A 27,324-nucleotide genomic window follows, 5' to 3' on the forward strand; every position below is an offset into this window, starting at 1 on the left:
CATTATCGGTGTTTAATCACATCGTCTTGACAGACGGTCGAACATTTTATCGAAAAAGATAACCTCAGCATTGAACTAATCAAAACACCGAGACGTGTTTACTGTTTAATAATAATGATAATTATTATGGACGACACGCACAACATCGCAATATCGCTTGTTCGGTACCGCCGAACTTCCGACGACGGCCGACGTACCCACTCGGGTTGTCGTTGTTGTCGTCGTCGTCGTCGTCGTACACGGACGGAAGACGAGCGCTCTCTATGTCGACGCGCGATCCCACGATTCCCGTAACCCCGCGTCTTCCCTAACACCGTGTCTTTCGTCGGGTCGCGTTGGAAAATATTATAAAATGTTCGGTGATAACAGTTGGCTGATAGCCGAACGATGCGAGTGGATGCTGTTAATTAGTGTTAAGTCGACACGAGTCGTCCGCGCAAAAGCAGCGGCGGCTGCTGTCGTAGTCCGCGGTTGACGAAACGTCGTGTTCGTTCGTCGACAATCGGGTCATGTTTTCCGCGTCGTAAATAGCATAATAACAATGTCGTCGTTAAACGCATATTTTTATAACCCGTGTGCCGCGTAGTGTTCGCGAGGCTACGACGTCGAGAAATGTATTTACGACGACAACGCTTCGCTATGACGGAGAACGACACCCGACCGGCCGGATCGATGCGAGATCGAATCGCGGGTATAAAACAAACATGGCGGAACGGCGAGAAGACGCGTGAGTACGTCTTTGTCGTGGAGAAGAACCACCTGAGGAACGCGCACCGACTCGTTCCCGCGTAAACGGCCACCGCGTTTTAGTGGGGGCGGTGGCGGCTACGGCGGGAAAAAAATCAACCGCCACACGAACGCGTGGCCGTTCAATGCTTTTGGCCGTCTTGTGGGTGGGCGGTTGCACATTGTCACCGCCGCCGCCGCCCCCGCCAAAACACGACGGCCGAACGTTTTCTCGAAAAACGTGTGCGCCGCACACGCACGCGGCCGGCGACCAGTTTCGAATCTGCGCTCATCACGTTCGGTCGTCCGTCGTCCGTCTGGTCGTTTCGTCGGTCCGCCGGTTCACGTGTTCGTTCTTCGCCGGTCGTTGTTTCGCATAAAAATTCAAACGACCGTCCATTAAAAATAGATATTTTTAACCAGTTTTTTTTCACGCGTCACCCAACTTTGCACGCCATGGTCGCACGCGTTGGCCGCCGGACCAGACGAGAGACGTCCATGGTCGGAATCGTTACATTCGTCTTCATGATCGCCTTTGCTCTCGTCCTGGTCGTCGTCGTCTTCACTGCGATCCGCAACGCGATGTTTGCGTAAACGTTATGTGATTTGTTGTGCCGTGAACGCGTACCCGGTAATATCGCTCGGCTGTTCACTCGTATTATTGGTTTCAATAGCGTCAATTATTATCGATTGAATTGTGTTAAAATTTTCAAATTGTCCGAATACGTGAGAATATAACTGAATTCGACACGCGTCTGTACACTATATTATGTGATAGACATTTTTGTCAACGCTGAACGTACACGCCGCTGTGATCGGTCGTAACCAAACGAGTGCTACAAGTGCTACAGGCCTGCAAATACCTACGCTTAAAAGGTAACGAAAAAGAAATCTTTCATCATTTAACCTATGTTAATTTTTTTGAAACCACTGCGAAATATACGTTTACACCTATTACACACGGTAATCGATAAACTACTGAAGGTCATATTTAAATATAATTAAAATTTATATAAATTTATCTATGTTAAAAATCAAATTATTGATCAATTCTTAGTATTTATTCACAATAGAAATAAAAAAAATTTAAGTAATAGGTAGTCAATGAATTGCATTTAATAATATTTTTTTCAGAATCGAGTGATAATTGATGGGCATGGAATCTTATTTAATTTGCACCAGATTACCTAAATTAAAATTATGGATTTGTCTCTAAAAAATAAAATTAATGAACAAAATAAAAAATGTCCTACTAAAGTACGTTTTGACTGTCTAAAATGAATAAATGATCATAAATTCTATATATTTACAATTTTAAATAATTTTTATTTACAGATTATTTTTACACCGGTGACTACATCATATTTTTCTCCAAGTTATTCCCAATATTTAATGTCAAATTTGAATTTACAAAAGACTGCTTCAAGACCATTGCCAGCAATAAACCCAAGTATGTAAATGTCAACTCTTAATCTTTATCATTTTATACTAGGCAAATATGATGATTAAATTTCATAGCTGTATTAATTTGTTTGATATTTCTACTTAATTTATATATTTCCTTTATTCAGAGATTAAAGACATTGATACGTCCAGTATTAATAGCCCTGATGTAAGTTTTTATTTATTTTAAGTACATTCTTAAAGTATAAATCTTATATTTTTGTTTCATTTTAATTTATAGCCTGTTTTTACAATGGCGCATACTTCAACAAACTACCAAAGTATGTCAAATTTACATTCAGTTTTATATCTATCGATGACTGCTTCAGATTCATTAGTTGAAAAACCAAGTATGTGAATGTAAACTCATAATCTTTATCAATTTATGCCAGGCTAAATTATAATTAAATTTCATATGTGATATGAAATTGCTCGATAATCCTACTTAATATACTGATTTTGATTTACATATTTTCTTTATTCAGAATTTAAAGAGGATGAAACACCGACTTATATTAAACATCCTGATGTAAGTTTTCCATTTACTATAAGCAATTAGTTGTGTGTGACTTACATTGTTTTTGATTTTAATTTACAGATAGTTAATCCTACGGAGTCTACTTCACATTTTACTTCACCAAACTACCAAAGTATGTCCAATTCACATTCAAATTTATATTTATCAAAGATTCCTTCAGAATCATCAGGAGTTGAAAAACCAAGTATGTGAATGTAAACTCATAATCTTTATCAATTTATGCCAGGCTAATATTATAATTAAATTTCATATGTGATATGAAATTGCTCGATAATCCTACTTAATATACTGATTTTGATTTACATATTTTCTTTATTCAGAATTTAAAGAGGATGAAACACCGACTTATATTAAACATCCTGATGTAAGTTTTCCATTTACTATAAGCAATTAGTTGTGTGTGACTTACATTGTTTTTGATTTTAATTAACAGATAGTTAATCCTACGGAGACTACTTCACATTTTACTTCACCAAACTACCGAAGTATGTCTAATTCACATTCAAATTTATATTTATCAAAGATTCCTTCAGAATCATCAGGAGTTGAAAAACCAAGTATGTAAATATAAAATCATAATCTTTACCATTTTATACTAGGCTAATATTATGATTGAATTGTTTATGTAATATGAATTTATTTAATATATTTCTACTTAATTTATTGATTTTGATTTGCTTATTTTCTTTATTCAGAGATTAGAGACATTGAAACTCCCACTTATATTAATTCTCCTGATGTAAGTTCCATTTACTATAAGCAATTAGTTGTGTGTGACTTACATTTTTATTTCATTTTAATTTACAGATAGTTTATCCTATGACGACTACTTCACATTTTGCTTCATCAAACTACCAAAGTTTGTCAAATTTATATTTATCAGGGATTCCTTCAGAATCGTCAGGAGTTGAAAAACCAAGTATGTAAATATAAACTTTTAATCTTTACCATTTTATACCAGACTAATATTATGGTTGAATTGTTTATGTAATATGAATTTATTTAATATACATCTACTTAATATACTAATTTTGATTTACTTATTTTCTTTATTCAGAGATTAGAGACATTGAAACTCCCACTTATATTAATTCTCCTGATGTAAGTTTTCCATTTACTATAAGGAATTAGTTGTGTAAGTTTTACATTTTCATTTCATTTTAATTTACAGATAGTTTATCCTATGACGACTACTTCACATTTTGCTTCATCAAACTACCAACGTATGTCAAATTTATATTTATCAGGGATTCCTTCAGAATCAACAGGAGTTGAAAAACCAAGTATGTAAATATAAACTCTTAATCCTTAATATTTTATACCAGGCTAATATTATGGTTGAATTGTTTATGTAATATGAATTTATTTAATATACTTCTACTTAATTTATTGATTTTGATTTACTTATTTTCTTTATTCAGAGATTAGAGACATTGAAACTCCCACTTATATTAATGCTCCTGATGTAAGTTTTCAATTTACTATAAGTAATTAGTTGTGTGAGACTTACATTTTTTTTCATTTTAATTTACAGATAGTTTATCCTATGACGACTATTTCACACTATTCTTCATCAAACTACCAAGATATGTCAAATTTATATTTATCAGGGATACCTTCTGAATCATCAGGATTGGTAAAACCAAGTATGTAAATATAAATTCTTAAACTTTATTTTTTTTTACCACTAATATTATGATTGAATTGTCTATGTAGTATGAATTTATTTAATATGCTCCTACTTAATTTATTGATTTTGATTTAAATATTTTCTTTATTCAGAGATTAGAGACATTGAAACATCCACTTGTATCACTTATATTAAACCTCCTGATGTAAGTTTTTCATTTACTTTAAGAAATTGTTTGTATGAATCTTATATTTTTTATTCATTTTAATTTACAGACAGTTTATCCTACGGTGACTACTTCAATCTATTCTTCATCAAACTTCCAAAGTATGTCAAATTTATATTTATCAGGGATTGCTTCAGAATCATTAGGAGCTGTAAAACCAAGTATGTAAATATAAATTCTTAATCTTTATTATTTTATACCATTCTTATATTATGATTGAATTGTTTATGTAGTATGAATTTATTTAATATGCTCCTATTCAATTTATTGATTTTGATTTAAATATTTTCTTTATTCAGAGATTAGAGACGTTGAAACATCCACTTGTATCACTTATATTAAACCTCCTGATGTAAGTTTTTCATTTACTTTAAGAAATTGTTTGTATGAATCTTATATTTTTTATTCATTTTAATTTACAGACAGTTTGTCCTACGGTGACTACTTCACACTATTCTTCATCAAACTACCAAAGTATGTCAAATTTATATTTATCAGGGATACCTTCTGAATCATCAGGATTGGTAAAACCAAGTATGTAAATATAAATTCTTAAACTTTATTATTTTATACCACTCTAATATTATGATTGAATTGTATATGTAAAATGAATTTGTTTAATATATTGATTTTTATTTACATATTTTCTTTATTCAGAAATTAGAGACGTTGAAACACCCACTTATATTGAACCTACCGATGTAAGTTTTCCATTTACTTTAAAAAGGACATTTAAGAGGACATCTCACCTGCATGTGTTGAATCCGTTGCATCCGTTTTACACACGTACAACATAGTAAATTTTCAATCACCAGTTTCAATAGTGTGCTTTTAATTTTAATATTAGAGTGAATTGATCTGTTATCAAACGTTTGGGTAAGAACATTATCTGTATTCTCTCGTTGGCTTTTTACGATATTTTAATTTTTAAGTGAATTATGTTCATTTTCAAATATTTAATAATTTCATACATATAACTGGCCAACAAATTAAAATATCGAATACAGATAATGTTCTTACCTAAAAGTTTGATAATAGGTCAATTCACTCTAATATTAAAACTTAAAACACATTATTGAAACTAGTGAACGAAAATTTACTATATCATACGAGTGTAAGACGGAGACAACACATGCGGGTGAGAAGTCCTCTTAAGCAATTAGTTGTATAAATCTTATATTATTTTTTCATTTTAAATTACAGTCAATTTATCCTATGCAGACTACTTCATATTTTCCTTCATTATACTCCCGAAGAATATCAAATTTATATTCAAATTTATATTTAATGATGACTTCTCCAGAATCATTAGGAGTTGAAAAACCAAGTATGTGAATTTAAAGTTAATCTTTATCATTTTATCTCAGGCTAATATTATGATTAAATTTTATATGTAGTATGAATTTATTTGATATTGTTATTTGTTTATTGATTTTAGAATTACATATCTTTTTTTATTCAGAAATTTGAGACATTAAAACACTCAGTAATATTGAACCTCCTGATATATGCATTTACTTTAAGAATGTATGTTGTACGAATCTTACATTTTTGTTTCATTTTAATTTACAGTAGTTTTTTCCTACAACTATTACTTACTGTTTTCTTTCTCATACTTCCAAAGTATGTCAAATGCTTATTTAAATTAATATTTATCCATAATTTTAAGCTAAATGCTTAACTGTATATGATAGGTACTTTTATAACATATGGTATAAATTAGTTTTTGATATTTGGCTAATGTCCATTGAATTACATTTTTTTTTTTTCAGAATTTAGACTTATTAAAACATTTAATGAAGCTAATCCTTTTGATGTAAGTTTTGATAATCCTAAATTATAACTCTATGTAGATCTTAATTTTTTTTAATTTTACTTTTACAGTCTCTTCTTATGCCAGAGACTACTTCGCATTCTCCTTCTACGAATGACCAAGGTATGTACAATCCAAACTTATATTATTGATTTTTTTTTATTTATACATTATCAAATACTTATTTTTTCATAATACCATTGATTAAATATTTAGTATTTACAATCAATAATAATACCTACATTTTATAAGTGGTGTGCATAATATTGTAATTAATTTTTTATTAAATTTCTTTTTAGGAATCAGCCCTAAAGTTATAGACTATGTTTTAAAATGCAAAAAGAGTGTTGCTGATCAAAGCGTTGTTGTTGTTAATAGAAAGGAAGCCGATACTCCTATGTGCAGCATTAATAAAAATAATTCTGTCAACTATGGTAACTAATAAATATTTTATATTAAAAATGTAGATTTAAACTACAAGATTTAGTATTTATTCTTAAAAAAACTTCAATATTTATTACCTACCTTTACCTTTAACCATAAAATTGTATTTATCTTACCAATCACACAAGTTGATTATATTAACTGTGACCATATCTTTCATTATAAAATTACAATATCCTTATGTTAAATCATTAAATAATAAAATATACATCATATACTTTACTCAAGTATTACTTACTTACTATTTTATTTTATTTATTCATTCACAGAAAATAAATTCAATATTACATTAAACAATCATTAAGTATGTTTATAATCATATTAATAAAATAATGTAACCCATACTTAGTTGAAGTTTTCGGTTAGAATCAAGTTATTTAATTAATAAACTTTCTATTCATTACTAAAATTGTATGAGTATTGTAAATTTAAAATGTAAAATGTTCAATACTACTCAATATGCATTCTTTTCTTTTTATATAAATTCTACTATATTATTTATAAATAAATATTAGATAATGTGAAACAAAATTTAGACAACATGCTTATGACCAATCATAATTTTAAGCCTTGATTACAATTAAATAATATATAAGAAAACTCATTAGGTAACTTACTCAAAAAATTGTATTACGAGTACTAATATTGTTTTTACAGGCAAAATATTTTATTTTTGATACACTTATTGACAATAATAACAGTGTTGATATTTTTTGTTGATGTATGTATGTATGTCTATTTATAATTTTTGTGTTTCATATTAAATAAAGTTAAAAATACACTAGGTACCATTTCTTTTGAAAAGTATACAGAATATTTTTTAGAATATTCTTTTTTTTTGACTGTAGAGATTTTGTTATGAATTTTTATTAGTAGTTTGTTTTGTTGTATATCATGAATATTATATTCTACTTTTTGTAGTGAATTTTACTCATTTTTCATTGATTGCTGTCTAATTTGAGAAATTATTACTTATTAGTTTTTAGTTTTAGTATTAAAATTTATAATTATTTCATCAATGAAATATTCTAATTAGTCTTTTTATTTTATTAGATACTACTAGTGAAAATAATCAAATGCCATTAGAAGTGCCCAGTATACCTAATACGAAAAAAAAACGGAAACAGTCAAATATATTATTAAAATCTGATAGGTAAGGATTTATAAATAAATAAAAATATGAATCGAACAGTTTTGTAATTTTATTTACAGAGAAATAAGAAAATGTTTACCAAGTATACCGACAAGTAGACTTCAACGTATCAACAAAAAACTGTATGAAGAATCACTAAAAATATACAACTTCAGTAAAACTAATGGACAAATAGAATCAACTTCTAACAATGAACAAAATGATTTTCCTCAAATTTCTTATCCAACTATTCAACCATCTAACTCAATAGATGAAAAATATTCATCTGGAACCTTATCTACACAATTAAAGTATAAATGATAAAAGTTTAATATAAATATTTTTAATTTTAAATATTACATTAGATATATATAAACAATTATTAAATTATTTATAGACCACATCCGACAGACATTGAAATTCCAGAAAAATCTGAAATGATTATTCCTTATTATGGTAAATATTCATTATTTAATCAAAGTATGAACATTTTTTAATAATTAAATTCTCAAAAAAGAAATAAAAGAGTTCTTAAATATTATATATATTTATATATATTCTAAGATTTATTCATTATAATTTAATTTAATATTATTACTATCAATCTTATAAATTTGTATATAAATACAGTTATAAATACATAAATTTAATAGTTGAAAATACTTTTTTAATTTTATTTATTTAAGTATAGAAATGAGTAAGAAAATGAAATTTTACTACCTACTTCATTTTATACCAAAAAATAAAAATAAATTAAAATATGTTATGTATCAATGTTAAAATAGTTAAAAAAAATTTAAATTAGTATTAATGAATTAAATAAATTAATGGTTGTTAATGAAATATAATATAGTAAATAAATCTTTAATAATTTGATTATATTTATAAATAAAATATTATAATAATGATAAAAAAAGCAATCTAAAATGTAATGAATAATTTTTTTGAATATTAAAAATAGTTTATGTACAATTATTCAATTTTTAAATTCAAATACATCAAATATTATAATTATTCATCACGTTTCATATTTTTTTTTATCATTGTTATATTATTTATAATTAGGTAATATTAAATCATTAAACATTTATTTATTACGTGTTTCATGAACAACAGTTTTTTGTTTATTTAATATTAAAGGATTACAGCATTTCTCAGTATTTAATGAAGTAGGTAGTTAAGTCCTAATGATACTTATTTGTGACATTAAAATTTTAAATTATTAATTACCTACTATTTATATAATTATTTTCCTTATTAACTTGTACAATTAATAAATAAAGTTTAAGAGTGTTTAGAAAACAATTTAAACACATGTCAAGTGTGATAATTTGTACTTGATTTTATTTTTTAAATGGATGTTTTTGTATCTGTATTTAAATACAATTATAAAATCATTTTTTCCAAACTATTTATTAGTTATTACCGATAACACATACGGATTAGATTTTATTAATTACAATATACCTAAACATTTTTATTTTTAAATTAAATACCATAAATATAATTTAAATTATTGCATTTTCTGTTGATTAGGTACATCAACGATTTCTTCACTACAAGTTACTAATAAAGCTGAGAATGATTCTTTTATATCAAAAAATGCTCAGGAGATGAAACATTTGAATCCACCAGTAAGTTTTAACAAATTAGTTTTAATAATAGTTAATTTGTTTCTTTGATAGTAGAGAATCTGATGATAAATAATTCGTTGAGATGAATTTTCTTAGATGTATTTTAGATTTTACGCGATCAGTAAGAAGGCTTTTGGTTTTATGTTTTTAAATAATTATAATGTATTTACTTAACCTTATAAGATTTCACACAAAATATTTAAATAGATTATACACATGAGTATTCAATATTTTATGAAAAATAAAAATTAATAGCGTTGAAATAAATATATTTTAACTAGCAGTTTTATATCTATAATAATCTATATAATAAGCATAATGTCAATTGGCTTATTATAATTTTTTAATAATAGGCAATATATATTATGAAAATGTAATTATCTCTTTTGATAGTAACATGTACATTTTTCTCATTATTTTTTAAAAACAACTACAATTTTATATTTTATAATTTCCAGAATGTCATCTATATTGATAACATACCATTATCAGTATAAAACCAATTGCTTTCTTACTTCAAATAAATTATCAAACATTAACAAAAATATATTCCCTCTGTGGGGGTCAACTGAGAACTACTACCCTCAGTAATATTAGTAATTCGTACGTGTCATTGGTATAAAATCTAGTCAAATCTACAACTCAAATTATTACACGCAAAGTTATAAATATTGTCAAGCATCGTCCTTATGCAAACTAACGTAGAGTCTAGCGATCCATTAATTATTTTGTTCTCATCGTTCGGCGGTATTTACTTCGAAGAGGTCTCGTTCAGGCCTTTAGTTCTGCTTTTGAATCGGCACTGTGTTATGAGAGAATAGATCGCGCGGTGTAGTCGGTCAGTAACTGCTGTTACTCAAGTGTTGGACGACTCACGACTGTAATCGCACGATAACAACAACATCATTAACGCACATAACTGTGTCGTCGTCGTCGTCGTCGTGACGTGTAAAAGATGAGAAGAAAATCGTTTGGATCTCCTCTCTCCGGTCGTGATAATGAACAATAAGTCGAGCGCAGATAACGAACCTTGGAGGCGGTCGCTCGGTCGCCAGTTACCTCCGTTGTCATTTGTTATTCGACCAGTTAAAAACGGTTACAGTTCAATTACAGTCGTTAAAAAAGAAAGAGAAAAAGGGGGGGAAAAGAAAAAGTAATACGCGTATGGAAAAAAAAAACAATCGACGACCGAACGAAAACAAACAAAAAACTAAAACGACTTGTCGTGTGCCGTAGAAAAGCAGATCGTCGGCGGACCGCGTTCTCCCGATATCGCCGTGTCCGTACTGATTTGTCCGATAATCGATCGGAAATTGGTTTTTTGTTTTTTTCGCGACAATAGCAGCGACGGCGTCACGTCTCCCGTCGCGGTTTCGCGCGCGTTTTCGTGTCTGTAACGACCGCCGCCGCCGCCGCCTGGCTGGGAAACGCTCGTCACCCGCGCACCGCGGTATCCCGGAGTGGCGGGTCGGCGGACATTCGTCGACGCGCATGCGCACCGCCGCGTTTGTGCAATAGATTATCCAGCTGCCAGCCAGCAGCACCGTCGGGACAGGCGGCGGCGGTCCCCGACACCACAATCGGCAGCCAGCAAACACCGCGACGAATTATTTGTGCGCGCCACCAGTGTGTTCTGTGTTGTCTACTCGGCCCGTAACACTGCACCGTGCATGTGACGCGCGCGCTCTAAATTATATTCCAATTCCAATCGAGACGGTCGAGCAGCAGCGAACAAAAAAGCACATTTCGAACACAAAAAACCATTGCCACTGCTGCACGGAGAGGAGAGAGACGACGACACGACGACGACAACAACAACAACAACGACGACGACGACGACGACGACAACACGACGACACGACGACGACGGCGGCGGCGGCGGCTGCTATAGAAAACGACCGCTTCGCGTTCAGTCCGAGCGATATTTTTGCCAATTTCTATCGCATTATCGTTGCACATACACACACACACACACACACACACACACACACAAACACACACACACGAACACACACATACATTAATACGTACCCAAACACACGCGCGTAACTTTCGTAGTAATAACAACAAAAACAAAAACAGCGAGCAGCCACGACAGTAATCTCCATACGACATTTGCGATATTATATGCGTTGTCGTGGCCCGCGGTGCGTCGTCGGAACGCGAGACCGTCGTCACCGTCTGCCCAACCGCTGTATTTAGCCAATTACGGTCGTCGTCATTGTCGTCGTCGTCGTCGTCGTCACCGCCGCCGCGTACTTAACGGGACAGTTGACGACGCAATCGGTCGCGCGGGCGTGCTAAATACGTCGTAGACGTCGTCCGGTGGTGTACGTGTTGCCGTCCGGTCGCGCGCGATGCCGTCCGTCGTCGTCGCCGCCTCCGCCGCCGCCACCACCACCGCCGCCGCAGTCACCGCCGCCGCGTCGTCCACCGGCCACCGTGCCGTCGTTGTGCACAGCCCGTTGTTGTACGCTCGTTGCGTCGTCCGGTCCGACCTAAGTCCGTCCGGCGGTCTGCGATAGCTTTCCGAGCGGCCGCGCACAGTCGGTCCACTCTACAGCAGCCCCAGCCGCGCGCACCCGACGCCGTCGTTGTACCGGCCGAGGGAGTCCTCGCCCGCAGCCGCAGCCGTCGCCGTCGCCGTTGTCGTCGTCGTCGTCGTCTCGTACCGCTTTACCGGCGACGACCCGCCCGACCGCGCTCGCCCCTACACGTTCAGCATGAGTGACGTCGCCGAACAGATCAAAGACGGCAGCAACATTATACTGACGACCAGCCCGTTCTCCAACATCGGCAAACAAGACGTCCTCAAGAGCGCCGTCGACGTGCCAGCCACCGTGAGTATCGGCCCGACGCCGTCACGTTTAGGCGGCAGCCAGCCCGTCCGTCCGTCCGACGGTCTTCCTCTCCGCCCGCCCGTCTGCCCTGTGCGCCTGCCTTCCCGCCCGATCGCCGCCGACAATGTCGTCCGAACCCTAGGCACCCTCCTCCTCCTCCTCCTCCTCCTCGCCGACCCGACCCGGCCCGGCCCCCTCGCAAAGTCCGCGTTCGAATCGCAATAACCGTCGTCGTCGTCGAAGCGAAGAAAAAGAGGAAAAAGTCGTTCTACCCGTTTTCAAGTCCTTCGCGAAAGCCACTCGATCACAGTTGCGACGGATTTTTCGCCGATCGTACGGTTCAGGTCTACCGTGTAGGGTTCGTGAGGCGTACGCCGCACCAGACGTTCGTTTTTTTCCATCTGCTCGCCCTTATGTCGTCGGCGATTTACGACGTCGATGTTGGTTTTTCAATACGAATGTGTAGCCGTTACATTGGTACACTTGTATCGTCGTTTCTCGTCGAGTTTCTCGCGCATTAGGTTCACGCGAAATCTGTTGATGGCATCGAAGTACGTTTCACATACATATTTTCTAACGATGTATGTTCCACGAAAAACACTATAATAACAGACATTATCCCGAAACTATCTCTGTAATGCGAAATTAATGTTGTGCAATTATGTGAAAATTAATTCGTCTGAAATGGCATCACTGTAATTTTAATGTTCATGTCTCACCATTTTACTCTGCTCAATGCAATGGATGTATGCAACATGGTACTTGCTCATTGCTCAATAATAGGCATGAGTTTCAGCCTACAGTTGGCTGAATCCATGGTTTTGAATGTTTTTCCATGTGCTTCTGCATTTTGAATAATTTCACTTGATTGTACCCAAAATATGTTACATGTTAGTGACACAATTAACTATAAAATTATATTTTGAAATAATACTCTTCTTTTTCATCACAATTAATTAATAGTCATTGACATTTTATAATTAACCCCTTGTCAATTTTCATCGTTTAATCCCATTTTTATGATTAATTAATTATCCATGTCGAGGCAGTATAAAGGCCTTTCATTTTATTCACATTGATTTGTACTGTACATCTGTGTTGTCTTATTTGAGTTACCATTCGTGTCTATTCAAAAATATTTGTTCTGTTTTGTGGTTTTTTTTTTCAAAAAAGAAAATCAATGAATATTGAGTAGTTTTTACATAATACCTTACCATTTAATTCCAGTTAATGGTTTTGTATACCTCTATAAGTTTGCAATTGTTTATATTGATGTAATAAAAAAATTTATTTTTCAATAAAATTGGCATAATTTGTATCTAAGTTTGTGTACTACATAACACTTGGGAAATGTTTGTTGGTACTTAATAAGAGGTTTTGTTATCTTAGATAAAATTACTAAATATACTTAAATAGTTATTATTTTTTATTTGTTAGCTTCTAAATGTTACAACAATTTATATTTTTTAAATGTTTACATTTATAGGTACAAAAAAATTATAATTATATGTATTAATTGAATTTTTTTTTTTTAGGCATATAGAATGTGCAATCCTTCATCTCATAATATACCATTAACTCAATTTGCACCTATTGGAAATTCCATAAAACCAGGTCAGTTTATACTTGAAAACTTAACATGCTAATACCGAATTGTTAAATAATTACTATATATTTAACAAATAATAGTGAGCTAATGGTCCTTTAAAAATCATCCCACTTTGTTGACTAAAAAATATATTATAAGCATATAGGTAGGTCAAACAATTAGGCATAAGTATATAATAATGTAATAATAATTTGATGTTTGTATTTAATTATGTTATGTATTAAGTATTACATAATTTATTCTTTTATACGCTTATGCCTTACTCAATTGATTTAGTTAAGTATTTTACTTATAACACATAAATTGATTTTCATAAATATTAGATACACAATTAGTGTAGTTTTTAATTTATATTTTACAATACCAAATTTCAGTACTTAATCATATTTTGTTTTACATTAATAAGGTATACCAAAATTGTCAGCCCATGAAGTTGGAGATGAACTTGGTATTTGTCCTGTAATATTACATCCTTCTAAGCAATTGAGTTCACAAGTAAGTCATGATAGATTAATTTGTTTTTAGATATTAATACTAGGTATATACCAATGATACTTTGTAGGTATTTGTTAAATATGATATAGTATTAGACTATTTGTATATATTATAACTCTTATAATTCATAAGGGAGCGAATTATAATGTTTATATAAATATATCTTTATAATATCAAATTATTTTAGATTCTGATAGGTTAGCAAAGTTGTTAAATTTAGACTTGTACCTATTAAACTCGATATTTCATGGTTTATAATAAATTATCAAAATTACTTAGGGTTATTTTGGTATGAAATTCTTATTGTTTTTAATTTAATTCTTGAAATGACAATTATTTTTCCATGTATATCCATGTATACTTTATATGTTTACAAATTCAAGCTTCATTGTCAGTTTTTCCACTAAATCAATTTAAAAATAATTTATTTTGCTTCTGATACTATGTAGCTATCAGGTAGTACACTTTTTGTAATATTCTAATTTCTAAGGTCAAATCGTTCAAATTTTAGTAAATTAATAATTTACAAAGTTTATTTGTAGAATTTACTTGGTATTTATATATGGATAGTTAACTAAGTACAAGTTTTTTTTATAATTACATAATTAAATTGATCAAAATATTCACTTCATATTTTTGTATGACAAATTTTTTTGATAAATCTTAAGATTTTTGAAATAATTTTATAAATTGATTGGTAATTTGTTCACCAATGTAGAAATGTTTAAGTTTTATAAAAAACAATGTGCGCAAATTTTTAAGAAAAAGTTAAAATAAAAAATAAAAACCATGACATCTAATAAAGTATTGTTTTTAATGAACTTGGTTTTAATTAAAATTGTGAGTAACCTAAACTGTTTTTATCAGCAACAGTACATTTATTTATAATTTTATTTGTGAAACTAATTAATTTATATTAATCTAGTTCTTATATTTAAAAACTAGATATATGGAATATGTTTTTCCAGTGAGAAACTAACATATTCGTAAATTAGCTATTTTTATGCATAATAATATATTAAATATAAGGAAAACTTAATTAATCTACATTTTTAATAAAAACATTTAAAAAAAAATTGCGCTATCAATAAACCTACAATTACTATTTTATAATCTAAATACATTTACAACTTATTTTTGATAGTCATTCAAGCTCCCCATTTAATGTATGATTGTAGTGTAAAAAACTGACTTTAACTTGAAATATAAACAAACTCAATCATTTTCACTATTTATGAAATAGGTTCAGATGAAAAGTGATGCGCTTATAAAAACAATTGGATTTGCACCTGCACGATCTCAAATGACAGCTCAAGCGCAAAACCGTATTGTTACAACATCATTGCAACGTTCTATTATGGAATCTCAAAATGTTTCCCCACTTATAATAACACCTACATCGCATGTTATTCATTCTTCTAATGACAATGTTCCTGCTAAAGTATGTATTCTGTTAATACAATAGTGTTTTAAATTTATGTAACTTAGCTATATCAATTTTGACATTTTTATTTAATTTTATTCACAGATTGTTCCAATACCATCAGCTCCTGCTGTATCACATTTTTCTGTAATTAATAAGACAGGTATGTTAAAAAATATATTTAAATTGCATTTGAATGTGTTAGATCATTATTATATACCTTTTTTTTTTTTTATCATTTTTAAGTTCAATATAATATGTTACTTACAGGATCATATACATTTTAATTTTTGTTATAGGTTCTTATGATAGTATACCTGAATATACAGGCATACGCCAAAGTTTGGTGTCCGGCACACCACCCGTTTATACTCAGAGTGATTTTGCTCGTTTTCCTCCAAAAAGTTACCACCATAAAAATGCTGTTGTCAATCCAGCAGTTATTCATGGTAATTATGACAAATTTATTACAAATTATTTAGATTATAGAATGGCTTTAGAAATAGAACTATCTTACTGTCATAATTTATTAGACATTAATGATAATTAAATATTTTTAATAAAACTAATTTCATATTTAGTAAGTTTACCTCAATTTCATAACTAAAGAATTTATTGGGCAGAGGGGAATATTCCATGCAAACTAAACTTGTATATTAGATATTTTTTGTATGTTATACTTCCATTACTTCTATGTATTTTATCATATCTGGTTATGCTAATTTATTTCTCAACACTTGTATAGTTTTAAGTATGTCATAGTACTTCCTTAATTGCTTACATACTTCTATAATTCTTAATAATTCTTTATATTGACATTATTATACATATGTCTACAAAATATATTAAAATATGTATTAATATACTAAAAAAATCTTATAGTTTAACCAATTTTGGTCGATATTCATTTTATTATAAATAATTGTATAGTTTATATTCTATTTACTCCAAATAAAGTATATAATTGTCATAAAATATCTAAGATATTATTAGATAATATTTATTAGTTATGACATACTTTGATCGTTTTTAAGTAATGTACCTTAATTGGTTGGTTGAAAGAAATTAAAATTTATCTTAAAACTAGTTTACACAAATGTCATGTTACATGGTAATCAAGAATTATCAAACATGTAGTTAAATTAAAAATTAAAATTATACGATCTTCTCATTCATATATTATAAATAAATCATATTAGTATATATTTTTTAGTTTATACCTAATCATTTTTATCTTTTTTTAAATATTTTACAATAATTCATTACAATCATTAATAAATCTGTTATCTATCATTAGTGGTGGTCTCATGGTCCAAAAAAAGTGTCGATTTTGATTATCATTAATTGTTTAATAGTACATTTTACTTTAACATAATATGATGAACTAATGAATATTGTTGTGAAGCTTAAATAGTAATTATTCATAAATTGTTTAGTATCTTTTAAAATCAGTTCCATTATTTATATTTTTAATATTAATAAGTTGTCAGTATCGCATTTGAATTCTTCTACATATTTGGATCTAGACATTTGTATGTGTTTATTTATCATTAGAAGATATTAATTCATAGTTATCATATCATGTTACACTATTTTCCTATCAATAATAAACAAATTGGGACTCAATTCACATATTTATGAATTACGTCTGTGATACAATTCATTAGATTTGATGAGTTTTATAGTTAAATAATAATTCTATTGCTAATAGATAAAGTTAAACTATAATTATATGTTGTAATATTAATAGATTAATCAATGTGCATGATAACAAAATTATTAAAAGCAAAAATATTTAAATAATTATAAACATCATTGGCTATTGTAAATACATAATATTCATTGTATCATAAATAATTACTTTTGTTATCTTTTGGACTTTTGACAATTAATTATCAAGACCTTTAATAGTTGAAAAAATGCATAAACTGTTATTTAATAATTTTGTGAGTTATATTTAAAAATTTACTTTAACAAATTACAGTCTATGATAATTTTTTATCTAAAACTTTTAATTATTAATAGAATAATTGCTAATAGTAACACCATTAGCTTTACTTAGATATAATAATATATAACAGTTAAGTATAAAAAAAAAAAATAAGCTGAAATATATCGAATGTGCGTTAATATAACATAAATATGCTTTTAAAGTATAATAGTTTAAAATATTTATGCAAATTTTGCTATAGGTTAATAAAAAAAAAGTGTTGTATTACTAACAATTTTTGATATTATTTTATTAATAATTTGAACAATACAACATAATTAATATTGTCAGATCTTTATATTGCTCTTTATTAAAATTGTTATTTATTTTTATTTATGATTAGTTGTACATTAATCATTCTACTTGAGGGTTATGGAACCCCTCTTTGTTTCCCTAAAATACTTTATTGTTTAAATACTAATGTATAATTTAAAAAAATTGAAATTATTATCATTCTTTGAATAACTTCTGTTAATATTTCTATATATACTTCATAATACTTGAGTTCTTACTGGTATTCTTATAATAATTGTAAAACTATTTCATTCATAGTTTACATCTCATTTTATTCAATGTATTGTAATAATTGTATATTTTATTATGCTCAATAACAATTTCTAATATTTTTTTGGAAGTTAAAGACATATTTTAACTAGAATCACACCACATCAGCATGTATAAACTTACTATATTGTTGTATTCTCCAGTTCCAATTTTCTGTAGTAAGAATTAGTATTAAAGTGAATCGGTCTATTATCAAATTTTTAATGGTAAGAACATTATATGTGATTTTTTTGAAATATGAACATATTTTTCCACTAAATATCCGCTATTTATTCGCCCGTTAAAGATAAATAAATAAATATTATCAAATAAACCCAGATAAAACACATACAATGTTTTAACGTTAAAGTTATAATTATATGTCAATTCGTTCTAATTACTACAAAAATTGAAACTACTGAGCACAAATTTTCTATGTTTTACCTTTGTAAGACAGACATTACAATGGGCGTGGCATACGATTGAATAAACCTGGGCTGGAATAAGAAGACCAGGCAAAGAACATATTTGTGTTCTTTTTTTGCGTAGCTGGTGTTTTTGATTGATAACTCATACTATGTACTAATAATTACACTTGAGCACATTTAAAAAAAGTTGTTTTGATCACATTCATAGTGTGCAACTAGTAATCTTCTTATTTCAGCCAGGTTTACTTTTTAACATACAATTTAAAGGCATTATAGTATTCCAAAATTTTCGTTGTGATGTGGTAATTTCATTTTGAGATGTGGATACACAGACCATATAATTTATTATCATTAAATACATTTTAATTTTTAATTATAGTAAGAATCTTGCTCCTATTTTTAAAGCTAATTTTGCAATACTCTTAGGCAATAAAGTTTTGTATAACACTTGTTTGTATGATACCTTGATGGCTGCTTTGACAGATATATTTCTGAATTTAAATTCATGTTTATGTATACAATATTTTTATTTTTATAGGTCCCATTCCTGGAAATATTGATGAGCCATGTATAAATATACCCAATAGTCAACATGTATTTAAACCAATTATTTCACCTAGGCCTAGTATTTTAAGGAAGCGTGATGCAGATGGGTAAGTAGTTATGAAGTATTTTTGTTTGTCTTAAATACTAATACTTAAATGTTATATAGTGTACTTAGAGCGCAGAAAAATTTAATACCAATTTTAACCAAACCTGACATTGAAGAATGTATAAATAATATAGACGAAACACCACTAAACAGAAATGGATATAGTGATAGTGGTTTACAATTAGAATCAATTATGGTACCACAAATACCAGAGGTAAGGTTACTACCTCAAATTTCTGCCTTAAGTAAGCAATCACACATAATGGTTGAAATTAGTCCACGAAAAAAACCTCGAAAACAGTTACTGTAAGTACATATTATACTGAATAATTTATTTTAAATTATTCTTTATTTCATGAATAATTGTTATTTTAAATTTTTTTTAGCCCTGTTAATCAAGAAGATAGTCCATTTAAAATAGTAGGTGATGATATGGAGTATGTGGATGAAAAATTAATAAAAAATGATAAATCTGAAGATTTTCCTGATGAAGATTTAATTTGTAATGATGACTTACTTGATGGTGATGCTGAGGATGAAGCAGAAGATGATTTAGATGATATGGATGTTGATGATGATTGTCCTGCAGATGATGATTATGACGATGATGATGATGATTTTGGGAATGATTTTGGAGATGGTAAGTTACTTAATTTCTTACAGTATTAATTATATTTTAAGCCCAAGTATAAATTATAAAAATTAACATTGTTTTCTGTTTGAATTTTAGAATTTGATTATGTTAAGTCAGATAAAACATTCTTCGAAGAAGTTAAAACATCAGTAGAAGCCAGTGATGAAAGCTCAGCTTGCAATAAACCTAAGAATAAACGACCAACATTATTAGGAGGTTATAAAAATTTGTGGCGGGGGGCAAATTCTCACCATTTTCAAAGGTATAGATCTCAAACTATCTTTTTTGAATTAATAAATGTAACATTTATATATTAGTATATATAATTACTTAAATCATTCATAAAGCATATTTTTTTGTTTTATTGAATGACTAACACATGTACCCATAAAAATCTAGAGCTATAAATTATTATTACATTTTGAAATTGATTTTTGTGCTTTAACCAATATTTAAGAGAACGCATACATGTGTTGTTTCTGTTTTACAAATGTAAAACTTCTCAATTTTTAGTGTAGCAGAACCAATATTGTGTTAATAGTTTAAATTTTGGAGTGAATTGACTTATTATCAAGTATCTATGTTTAAATGTTCTGCACTGGTAATGTTCTTTCCTTTAAGTTTGATAATATGTGAATTTACTCTTAATATTTTAGCTAATACACATAATTGATTGTGTTGAATTTAAATTACACATTTTCAAGACAGACAGCACATCTTGGGCGACATCTTTTTAAAATTAAATCTTAGGATATACATATGTTAATTAAATTTAATTGAAACAATTGAAAAAATATACTTTTTACATAATACTTTTTGTGGTTATGTCTAGATTTATAAAAATTTTGAATTTTATATACAAAACATATAATGTTTATATTTTTACAATGGCAACATTAGTAGTTTTATTTGTAATTTTATTATGAATTAATATAAAGCAAATTATTTTGTAGGTATACTGATTTTAAAGTTAAAGAAACTAAAAAGCAATTAGCTGATATGCAGCAAGCTAAAAAGTGGACGTCAGATAGCATATCTGGATGGAGAGTTCGGCACTTATTAGATCAATTTGATGGAATGGTAATTAAAAATATTAATTATTTTGAAAGTAATAAACATGTCTCAGTCTGTATTAAAAATAGCTTAATTTATATTGATCTAAATTTCAGACAGTGTTACAATTACAAATTATATTTTTTAAGTTACAGTATCTGGTAAAGGTACATATAATTTTAGTGCATTCAATATAATTAAAGGAAATAATTTATGGTATACAATATTAATATTAGGTACTAATAAAATATTTGATATTTCTAACTTATTATAGTTTTTAAAATGTATAGTGACATGTCATTTACTATATTATTAGATAGAAATGAATGGGAAGAAAAAATAAAAAACCCAACTCGCTTGTACATGACACCGGCTAAGAACCATTGTACTAATAGTAATGTAAAATAATTTTTAACAAAATTAAAAACAATGTTATAGATAATTATCGAAGAAGAAATTATTGCAAGAATGACTGCACTTATGTCTGAAATTGAAGCAAATATAAAAGATCTTAGGCAGTGCAATACTCTCGTTGAACTAATTAAAGTATGTATTTTGAAAAAAATTGCTTATTCTCTGTTATATTTATGCATTATGAATTTAATTACTTTATTAATAATTTAATTATTTGTTTTATTATATTTTAAAAGTATTACATTTTTTTGTTATCCTGTTTATTTGTTGTAGAGAGTAAACATTCAACATTAAATTATTTATAAAACTATTTACACTAGTGTTATAATTTATCCACATAACATATCATTTTTTTTATTTTTTACTGAGTTAATAATTTAACAACTTTTATACAAGTATAATGGGCTGCAATTTAGTTTAAAATATTGAAAAAACACTTATATTGAATAAATAGCTTTAACTAGGTTCAAAATATCTTAATTAAAAATATCCCATTTACAAACTACCCCCAGTAATATTATCCCCTATTTTGTATTTCTATTTTTTATTATTTATTTATTTTATTGAAAATATTACATCTTATAAATATATAATAACAGTGAAACTTCCATATAATAAAATTTTCTGTTTAACTAATTATTTTTGAGAAATATAACCTTCATTATAATTAAGTGTAAATTAATCTCCTCTATAAATAATATGATGTTTCTATATAACGAATTAACTATTCAATAAGAAATCCATTTTTGTAAACAAAATTGAAAGATTTTATGAAAAAAGTAAAGTTTATAAAAATAATAAGCAAACGAAACTCGCTAATTATTTTTCAATAATAAATTAAATAGATGAATATGATACATTTTTTTAGAATATTTATTAGACGCACCTTATACTATTTTGTAAAATTTGAAATAATTCATGAAATAGTATTTCAAATTTAAATTTAATTCTCAGTGTCTAAATTTGTTGTGTAGTATAGCAATTTTTTATTTTTTAGGATAACATTCAAAGAAGCAAAGTATCGAGAGCTCAATTAGATGAAATTAGACAGCAATTGAAAAAAATATTTGACTATAAAACATTAATTGAAGATGTGGTTGATAAATATTGTCCCAAAGACCTTAAAAAGAAATATGCAAAAGTATTTAATCTTAGCAAATCTTAGACGGTATTTTTAATTTTATTTATATGATACATTTTTTAAAATATTTTTTTGTTTTATTCAAAAAAAATGTGTATACTTATTACGTTTTTTTTTTTGTCTTAAATTATTAAAATAAATTTTTTATTTTTTATCAAACTGCATATACAATGTAATATATTGTAATAAATGACATTATATAAAATCAATTATATATAAAAATTATTATTTTTTAATCGACTTTTTAAACATTTTTTTTATTATTGCAATATCAATCTAATCACGGCTGTTGGGCCGTTATCATCAGAATACCATTTTACTTCGCAAAGTAAATCTGTACACATCGAGGCGTGTCAAAAATGAGATTATTCTGGATAAAGATTATTTGACAAGCTTCGATTTGTCTAATTTAAGTTGATTTTATTGAAAGTAATCATGATGATTTTTTTTAGATATGTATTGTTGTCAATAAGAATAATTTGATTTACACTGCACACATATCCAAGAAATACCCAATGAAGTATGTTTATTGCAAGTACATTAATGGTGTAGAAAAAAATGATTTTCCAGCTTCGATAAAAACTGTGAAAACGAATTCTAGTGAACCAATCGAAGATTGTTTATGTTGGAACAAAAAAAAAAAAAAAAATCAAAAATAATTGATTTAAAATTTTGAAATATTTGATGTTTCTTTGTAAGGCCATTGAACTGATTTTTTAATTTAAGATATATATAATTCCAAACATTAGCATGGTCACATATTGTGTAGTTGGACATCTTTGAAGTTTTAGTTAAGGTCCTTTTTGACGTTCTTAAAATATAGAGAAATTTAAATTATTAGAAATAGAATTGAATTTACTAACCTATTCAATTGAACTAAATAATTGGTTCATGGTTAATATTATCTTAAAATATCGAGGAAAACAGATTTATACAACCTTTGAATAATCATTTATGGCTCATTAGAATTTTTCATTAGAATTTTGCATCCCTTATTTAATGTATATTTAATATTTATTTTTCATTTAGGTATCATTAGCCTTGTTGATTTATATAATTTGTTATTTTTCTAATTATTCAAGTCCATATGTCATAACCATTATTCAAACGGTTATTTTTTTTTTTGCTCTGAATACTTGTCAAAAAATTAATTCATGGTATTGTAGTTATTGTAACGTATCTGGAAATTTCAAAACATTTATATTTTAACTTGCGATTTTTAATGTTAAATTCTATTACAATTTTTGGTTCTTTGAAATCACATACCACTATAGGTATGAAATATAACCACAGATATGTTTTATTTAATTAAAAATCAGATGAATTTTGAATTGTTTTGATGATATAGAAATGGATGAAGACTGCTGTTTTATTCTTTAAAATAATGAAGCAAAGTCAACCTAGTCTTTTATAAGTTGCCACCTAAGGAACCTATTCAGCAGTATTTTTCAAATTATTTGGGTATTTTGTTATTGCTGTACAATAGAACTTGAAATTATTTGGATTTCAATTTTCTTATTTCTACAATTTGTAACTGTTTGTGTGTTGCAGAATATCTTTATTGTGGAACTGTGTATGAGTATATATTTAAAATCAATATGTATTAAATGTATTTAAAGCGACCTATAATGTTGTGTTCAAGTTTATAAGTTAATGTATTATATGTGTTGCCGTATGTATGTGTATTGTAATATATATTTTCGTGAATTATTGGCCATACACATTGTGAACAAAGTTTAGCGAAGTCTCCGATTTAATTACCATATTTTTGTAACATTTTAAATTTAAATCACTTATTGTTTATTATTGCCTAAATCGATGATTGTATTTGTTCATTAATACACATACCCATATTAAGCACCATTTATTATATTTCACTTTCAATTGCTTTGAAAAGTGTGAATTAATTTATTACTTATAAAATTGGAAACTCATTTTATTTTCCTTGTGTTTCTAATGCATATTTATAATGTACAGGAGTATTAATAATTGATAATCAGCTTAAACGATGCACTAGGAATATTGATTGGCCAAAAATTCAAAATATTAACTACAGGTTAAATGCAAATTATTTATACCTTATTTTATATTTGTAAATGGATTTTTGTTGATTTTTATATTCAATAATCGCAGGTCATGTGTTTAAATGTTTTGGGATTATGCACTATCAACATGGTTGGTGTTAAAGGAGTAAATAAAAACCGATGATCTCCATTAATGGAATAAGTTACAAGGAGATAAATGTGTTGATTAGGATTGGCCATCAAATTCACTTCACCTATTAAAGGTATTTTTCTTCTAATTTATCGTTATGTGCGGTAGTGTAATTTATAGGGGCTGGATAAGGTGATCCTATACAAGTATCAAAATTCAATTTAATAGAGTATATTGGATACAAGATCATGATGCTCTTATAATAACCTTTATCAAAGAAATAATAAAATATATAAGATTCAAATTTGGTTAAATACATATCCTAAAAGTATTTGTTGTATAATCATTTTTGTCTTATAATTTAGGTAGGAAAGAAGTTAATGAAACTAATATTTTTAGTTATAAATTAAAGCAAATATATTTTTGGAAGTATTGTCTGCAAACAATATATTATATATATATATATACATAGTAAATACCAAAAAGAATATTTATAAGGCAAACAAAAAAGGTTTATTAATGGCAGATGAAATCTAAAGGCTTATTATATTTCATTGATAATTTGTCTGCTCTTGTTGGTAATGGAGTAGGTATTTTATGTTTATGTTTTTTAATTTAAAAAGTTATTATTTTTCTGGTTATTTTGTTTATCTTGGAGTTTGGTGGTTTATGGACAGACTTGGAATAAAACAAAGATAAACGGAAAAATTAATATTTTAAAAGTATCTTACCCACCCCTAGTTATATGTACATTTATCTCATTATTGTAACCAAGATCTGACTGATCTGAACACCATTATCTTATTTATACTTATTCAACAGATCATTATCATACAATTAATGATTGTTAATACCAATGTTAAATATAACATTAGCCCATTGTACAAACGAACTAGAGTACATCTTATGTGTCTTGAAAATATAAAAATATGTATTAAAATGCAAAGCATTTGCTAAACATTACTATTTTTCCATATTCTTCAGCATATTATATGGTTTGAATTTTAAATGTTTTTTGGTGTGTAAATGCATGACATATTATTATTGATCATAAATCACATTATACTATTATAGAATGGCAAAACCAATTTTTAATTTACAAAATAATACATTTTGGAGATTATCAAGATGTTTTATTTTACTGTGGTTCAAAGCTGACATCCAGAAAAGACGTGCCTATAATCAACCGCTTCTGAATGAGAGCTGCACTTGCATCACACAGAGACACATTGTGTAGCCAAGGAATCTCTATGTCCAGATTGCAAAAAACTAAGTGATCCAAAGTTATAATTTATTAATTATAATAACACTTTAAACAAATACTATTTATGAAGATGTATGAAATTACTAAAATTCATATTTTTAAAATAGGTACTTAGGCAAATACTTAAGTTAATTGAAAATTAAAACACGGTTAAATGTACTGTATATAATCCTATTAGTAACTAAAATTGTATTATTGAATAAATAAATGAGTATGATTACAATATATTTTATCTGTTTATTTTATAATTAACACAATACCTATACTTACTATCTACTATAATAGGTATCCCAAATAATTCAGAAACCCATTTTTTTATGTTTGCGCATATAGGAGGTGATTATGTTTCCTCGAGTATTCATTACAGAAATCTAATATATTTTATGTTTAAGAGGATGCTACACCTGCATGTGTTGTCTCCATCTTAACATGTACAACAACAAATTTACTTTCAGTAGAAGGGATTTTATGCTATAACTTAAATGCAAGAGCAAATTTACTTATTATCAAACTTATAAATAAGAAAATAATCTAGGACATCTTAAAGGCTTTTATTGATATGATTTTAAAGTCAATTTGAGCTACATAAAATATTACAACTTAAAAATACTCTTAACTCATTTTAAAATTATAATATTAATATAATGCTATTGGATGTCCTAGATTATATTTTTACCTTTAACTTTGATAATATTTAAATTTACTAATAAATATTAAAGTTAACAACATCAAATGGATTTTGTTAAATGCAAATTTGTCATGTTGTACGTTTGTAAGACAAAGACAACACATCTGGGTGTATCGTACTCCTAACAAACTAGGTATTTGTTATAGGAATATTTATGTAAATTTGTATGACTATAATATACCTATATAAAAAATGTCTGTAATACTAAATAAAGGCCCAAAGGGAGAGCGATCGCCATGTCCCCCCTCCTCCACCATAAATCCACCACTAGTCGAAACTAATTTATTTTCATACAATATTTTGTTTGTTTTCCTAGACTTGTATAATGTAATAAGAATATCTTCTGGTTTAATAGGAACATGGCTATGAGTAGCCAACAACGTTAATCCATTTGGTAAGGTCTGTATGAC

General features: G+C 28.5%; 2 protein-coding genes across 12 annotated transcripts; both read left to right on the top strand.

Annotated features, from left to right (window-relative positions):
• Positions 1 to 211: 211 nt before the first annotated feature.
• LOC132924900 (mucin-3B-like) lies at positions 212 to 10,083 on the top strand. Its single transcript, XM_060989341.1, has 29 exons — positions 212 to 1,602; positions 1,861 to 1,983; positions 2,062 to 2,176; positions 2,298 to 2,338; positions 2,411 to 2,519; positions 2,655 to 2,698; positions 2,768 to 2,891; positions 3,028 to 3,071; positions 3,141 to 3,264; positions 3,403 to 3,446; positions 3,515 to 3,626; positions 3,765 to 3,808; positions 3,879 to 3,990; positions 4,129 to 4,172; positions 4,242 to 4,353; positions 4,490 to 4,542; positions 4,613 to 4,724; positions 4,863 to 4,915; positions 4,986 to 5,097; positions 5,221 to 5,264; positions 5,767 to 5,890; positions 6,336 to 6,379; positions 6,448 to 6,499; positions 6,676 to 6,810; positions 7,874 to 7,973; positions 8,033 to 8,263; positions 8,350 to 8,408; positions 9,489 to 9,586; positions 10,045 to 10,083. The coding sequence occupies exons 2-29, from the start codon at positions 1,927 to 1,929 to the stop codon at positions 10,081 to 10,083; spliced, it is 2,382 nt and encodes a 793-aa protein (XP_060845324.1). The 5' UTR covers positions 212 to 1,602; positions 1,861 to 1,926.
• Positions 10,084 to 10,799: 716 nt separating this feature from the next.
• LOC132923888 (uncharacterized) lies at positions 10,800 to 26,453 on the top strand. 11 transcript variants are annotated; one of them, XR_009661270.1, is made up of 17 exons: positions 10,805 to 12,426; positions 13,962 to 14,040; positions 14,442 to 14,530; positions 15,774 to 15,971; positions 16,059 to 16,116; positions 16,253 to 16,402; positions 19,453 to 19,567; positions 19,627 to 19,872; positions 19,953 to 20,206; positions 20,297 to 20,462; positions 21,154 to 21,280; positions 21,692 to 21,799; positions 22,665 to 22,835; positions 23,261 to 24,269; positions 24,360 to 24,864; positions 24,942 to 25,095; positions 26,037 to 26,453. XR_009661270.1 is itself a non-coding variant. In XM_060987876.1 (13 exons), exons 1-12 carry the CDS (start codon positions 12,310 to 12,312, stop codon positions 21,448 to 21,450), a joined length of 1,680 nt encoding a protein of 559 aa, XP_060843859.1. In that variant the 5' UTR covers positions 10,800 to 12,309; the 3' UTR covers positions 21,451 to 21,489; positions 21,570 to 21,672. The 11 variants fall into 11 exon arrangements, 3 of the variants coding, with proteins under 3 accessions (XP_060843859.1, XP_060843858.1, XP_060843857.1); XR_009661269.1 differs by having other exon boundaries at positions 23,261 to 23,502; positions 24,157 to 24,864; XR_009661272.1 differs by having other exon boundaries at positions 23,261 to 23,502; positions 24,786 to 24,864.
• The last annotated feature ends 871 nt before the right edge of the window (positions 26,454 to 27,324 follow it).

This window comes from Rhopalosiphum padi, chromosome 3 (genome assembly GCF_020882245.1).
Source record: "Rhopalosiphum padi isolate XX-2018 chromosome 3, ASM2088224v1, whole genome shotgun sequence".
Taxonomy (NCBI): Eukaryota; Metazoa; Arthropoda; class Insecta; order Hemiptera; family Aphididae; genus Rhopalosiphum; species Rhopalosiphum padi.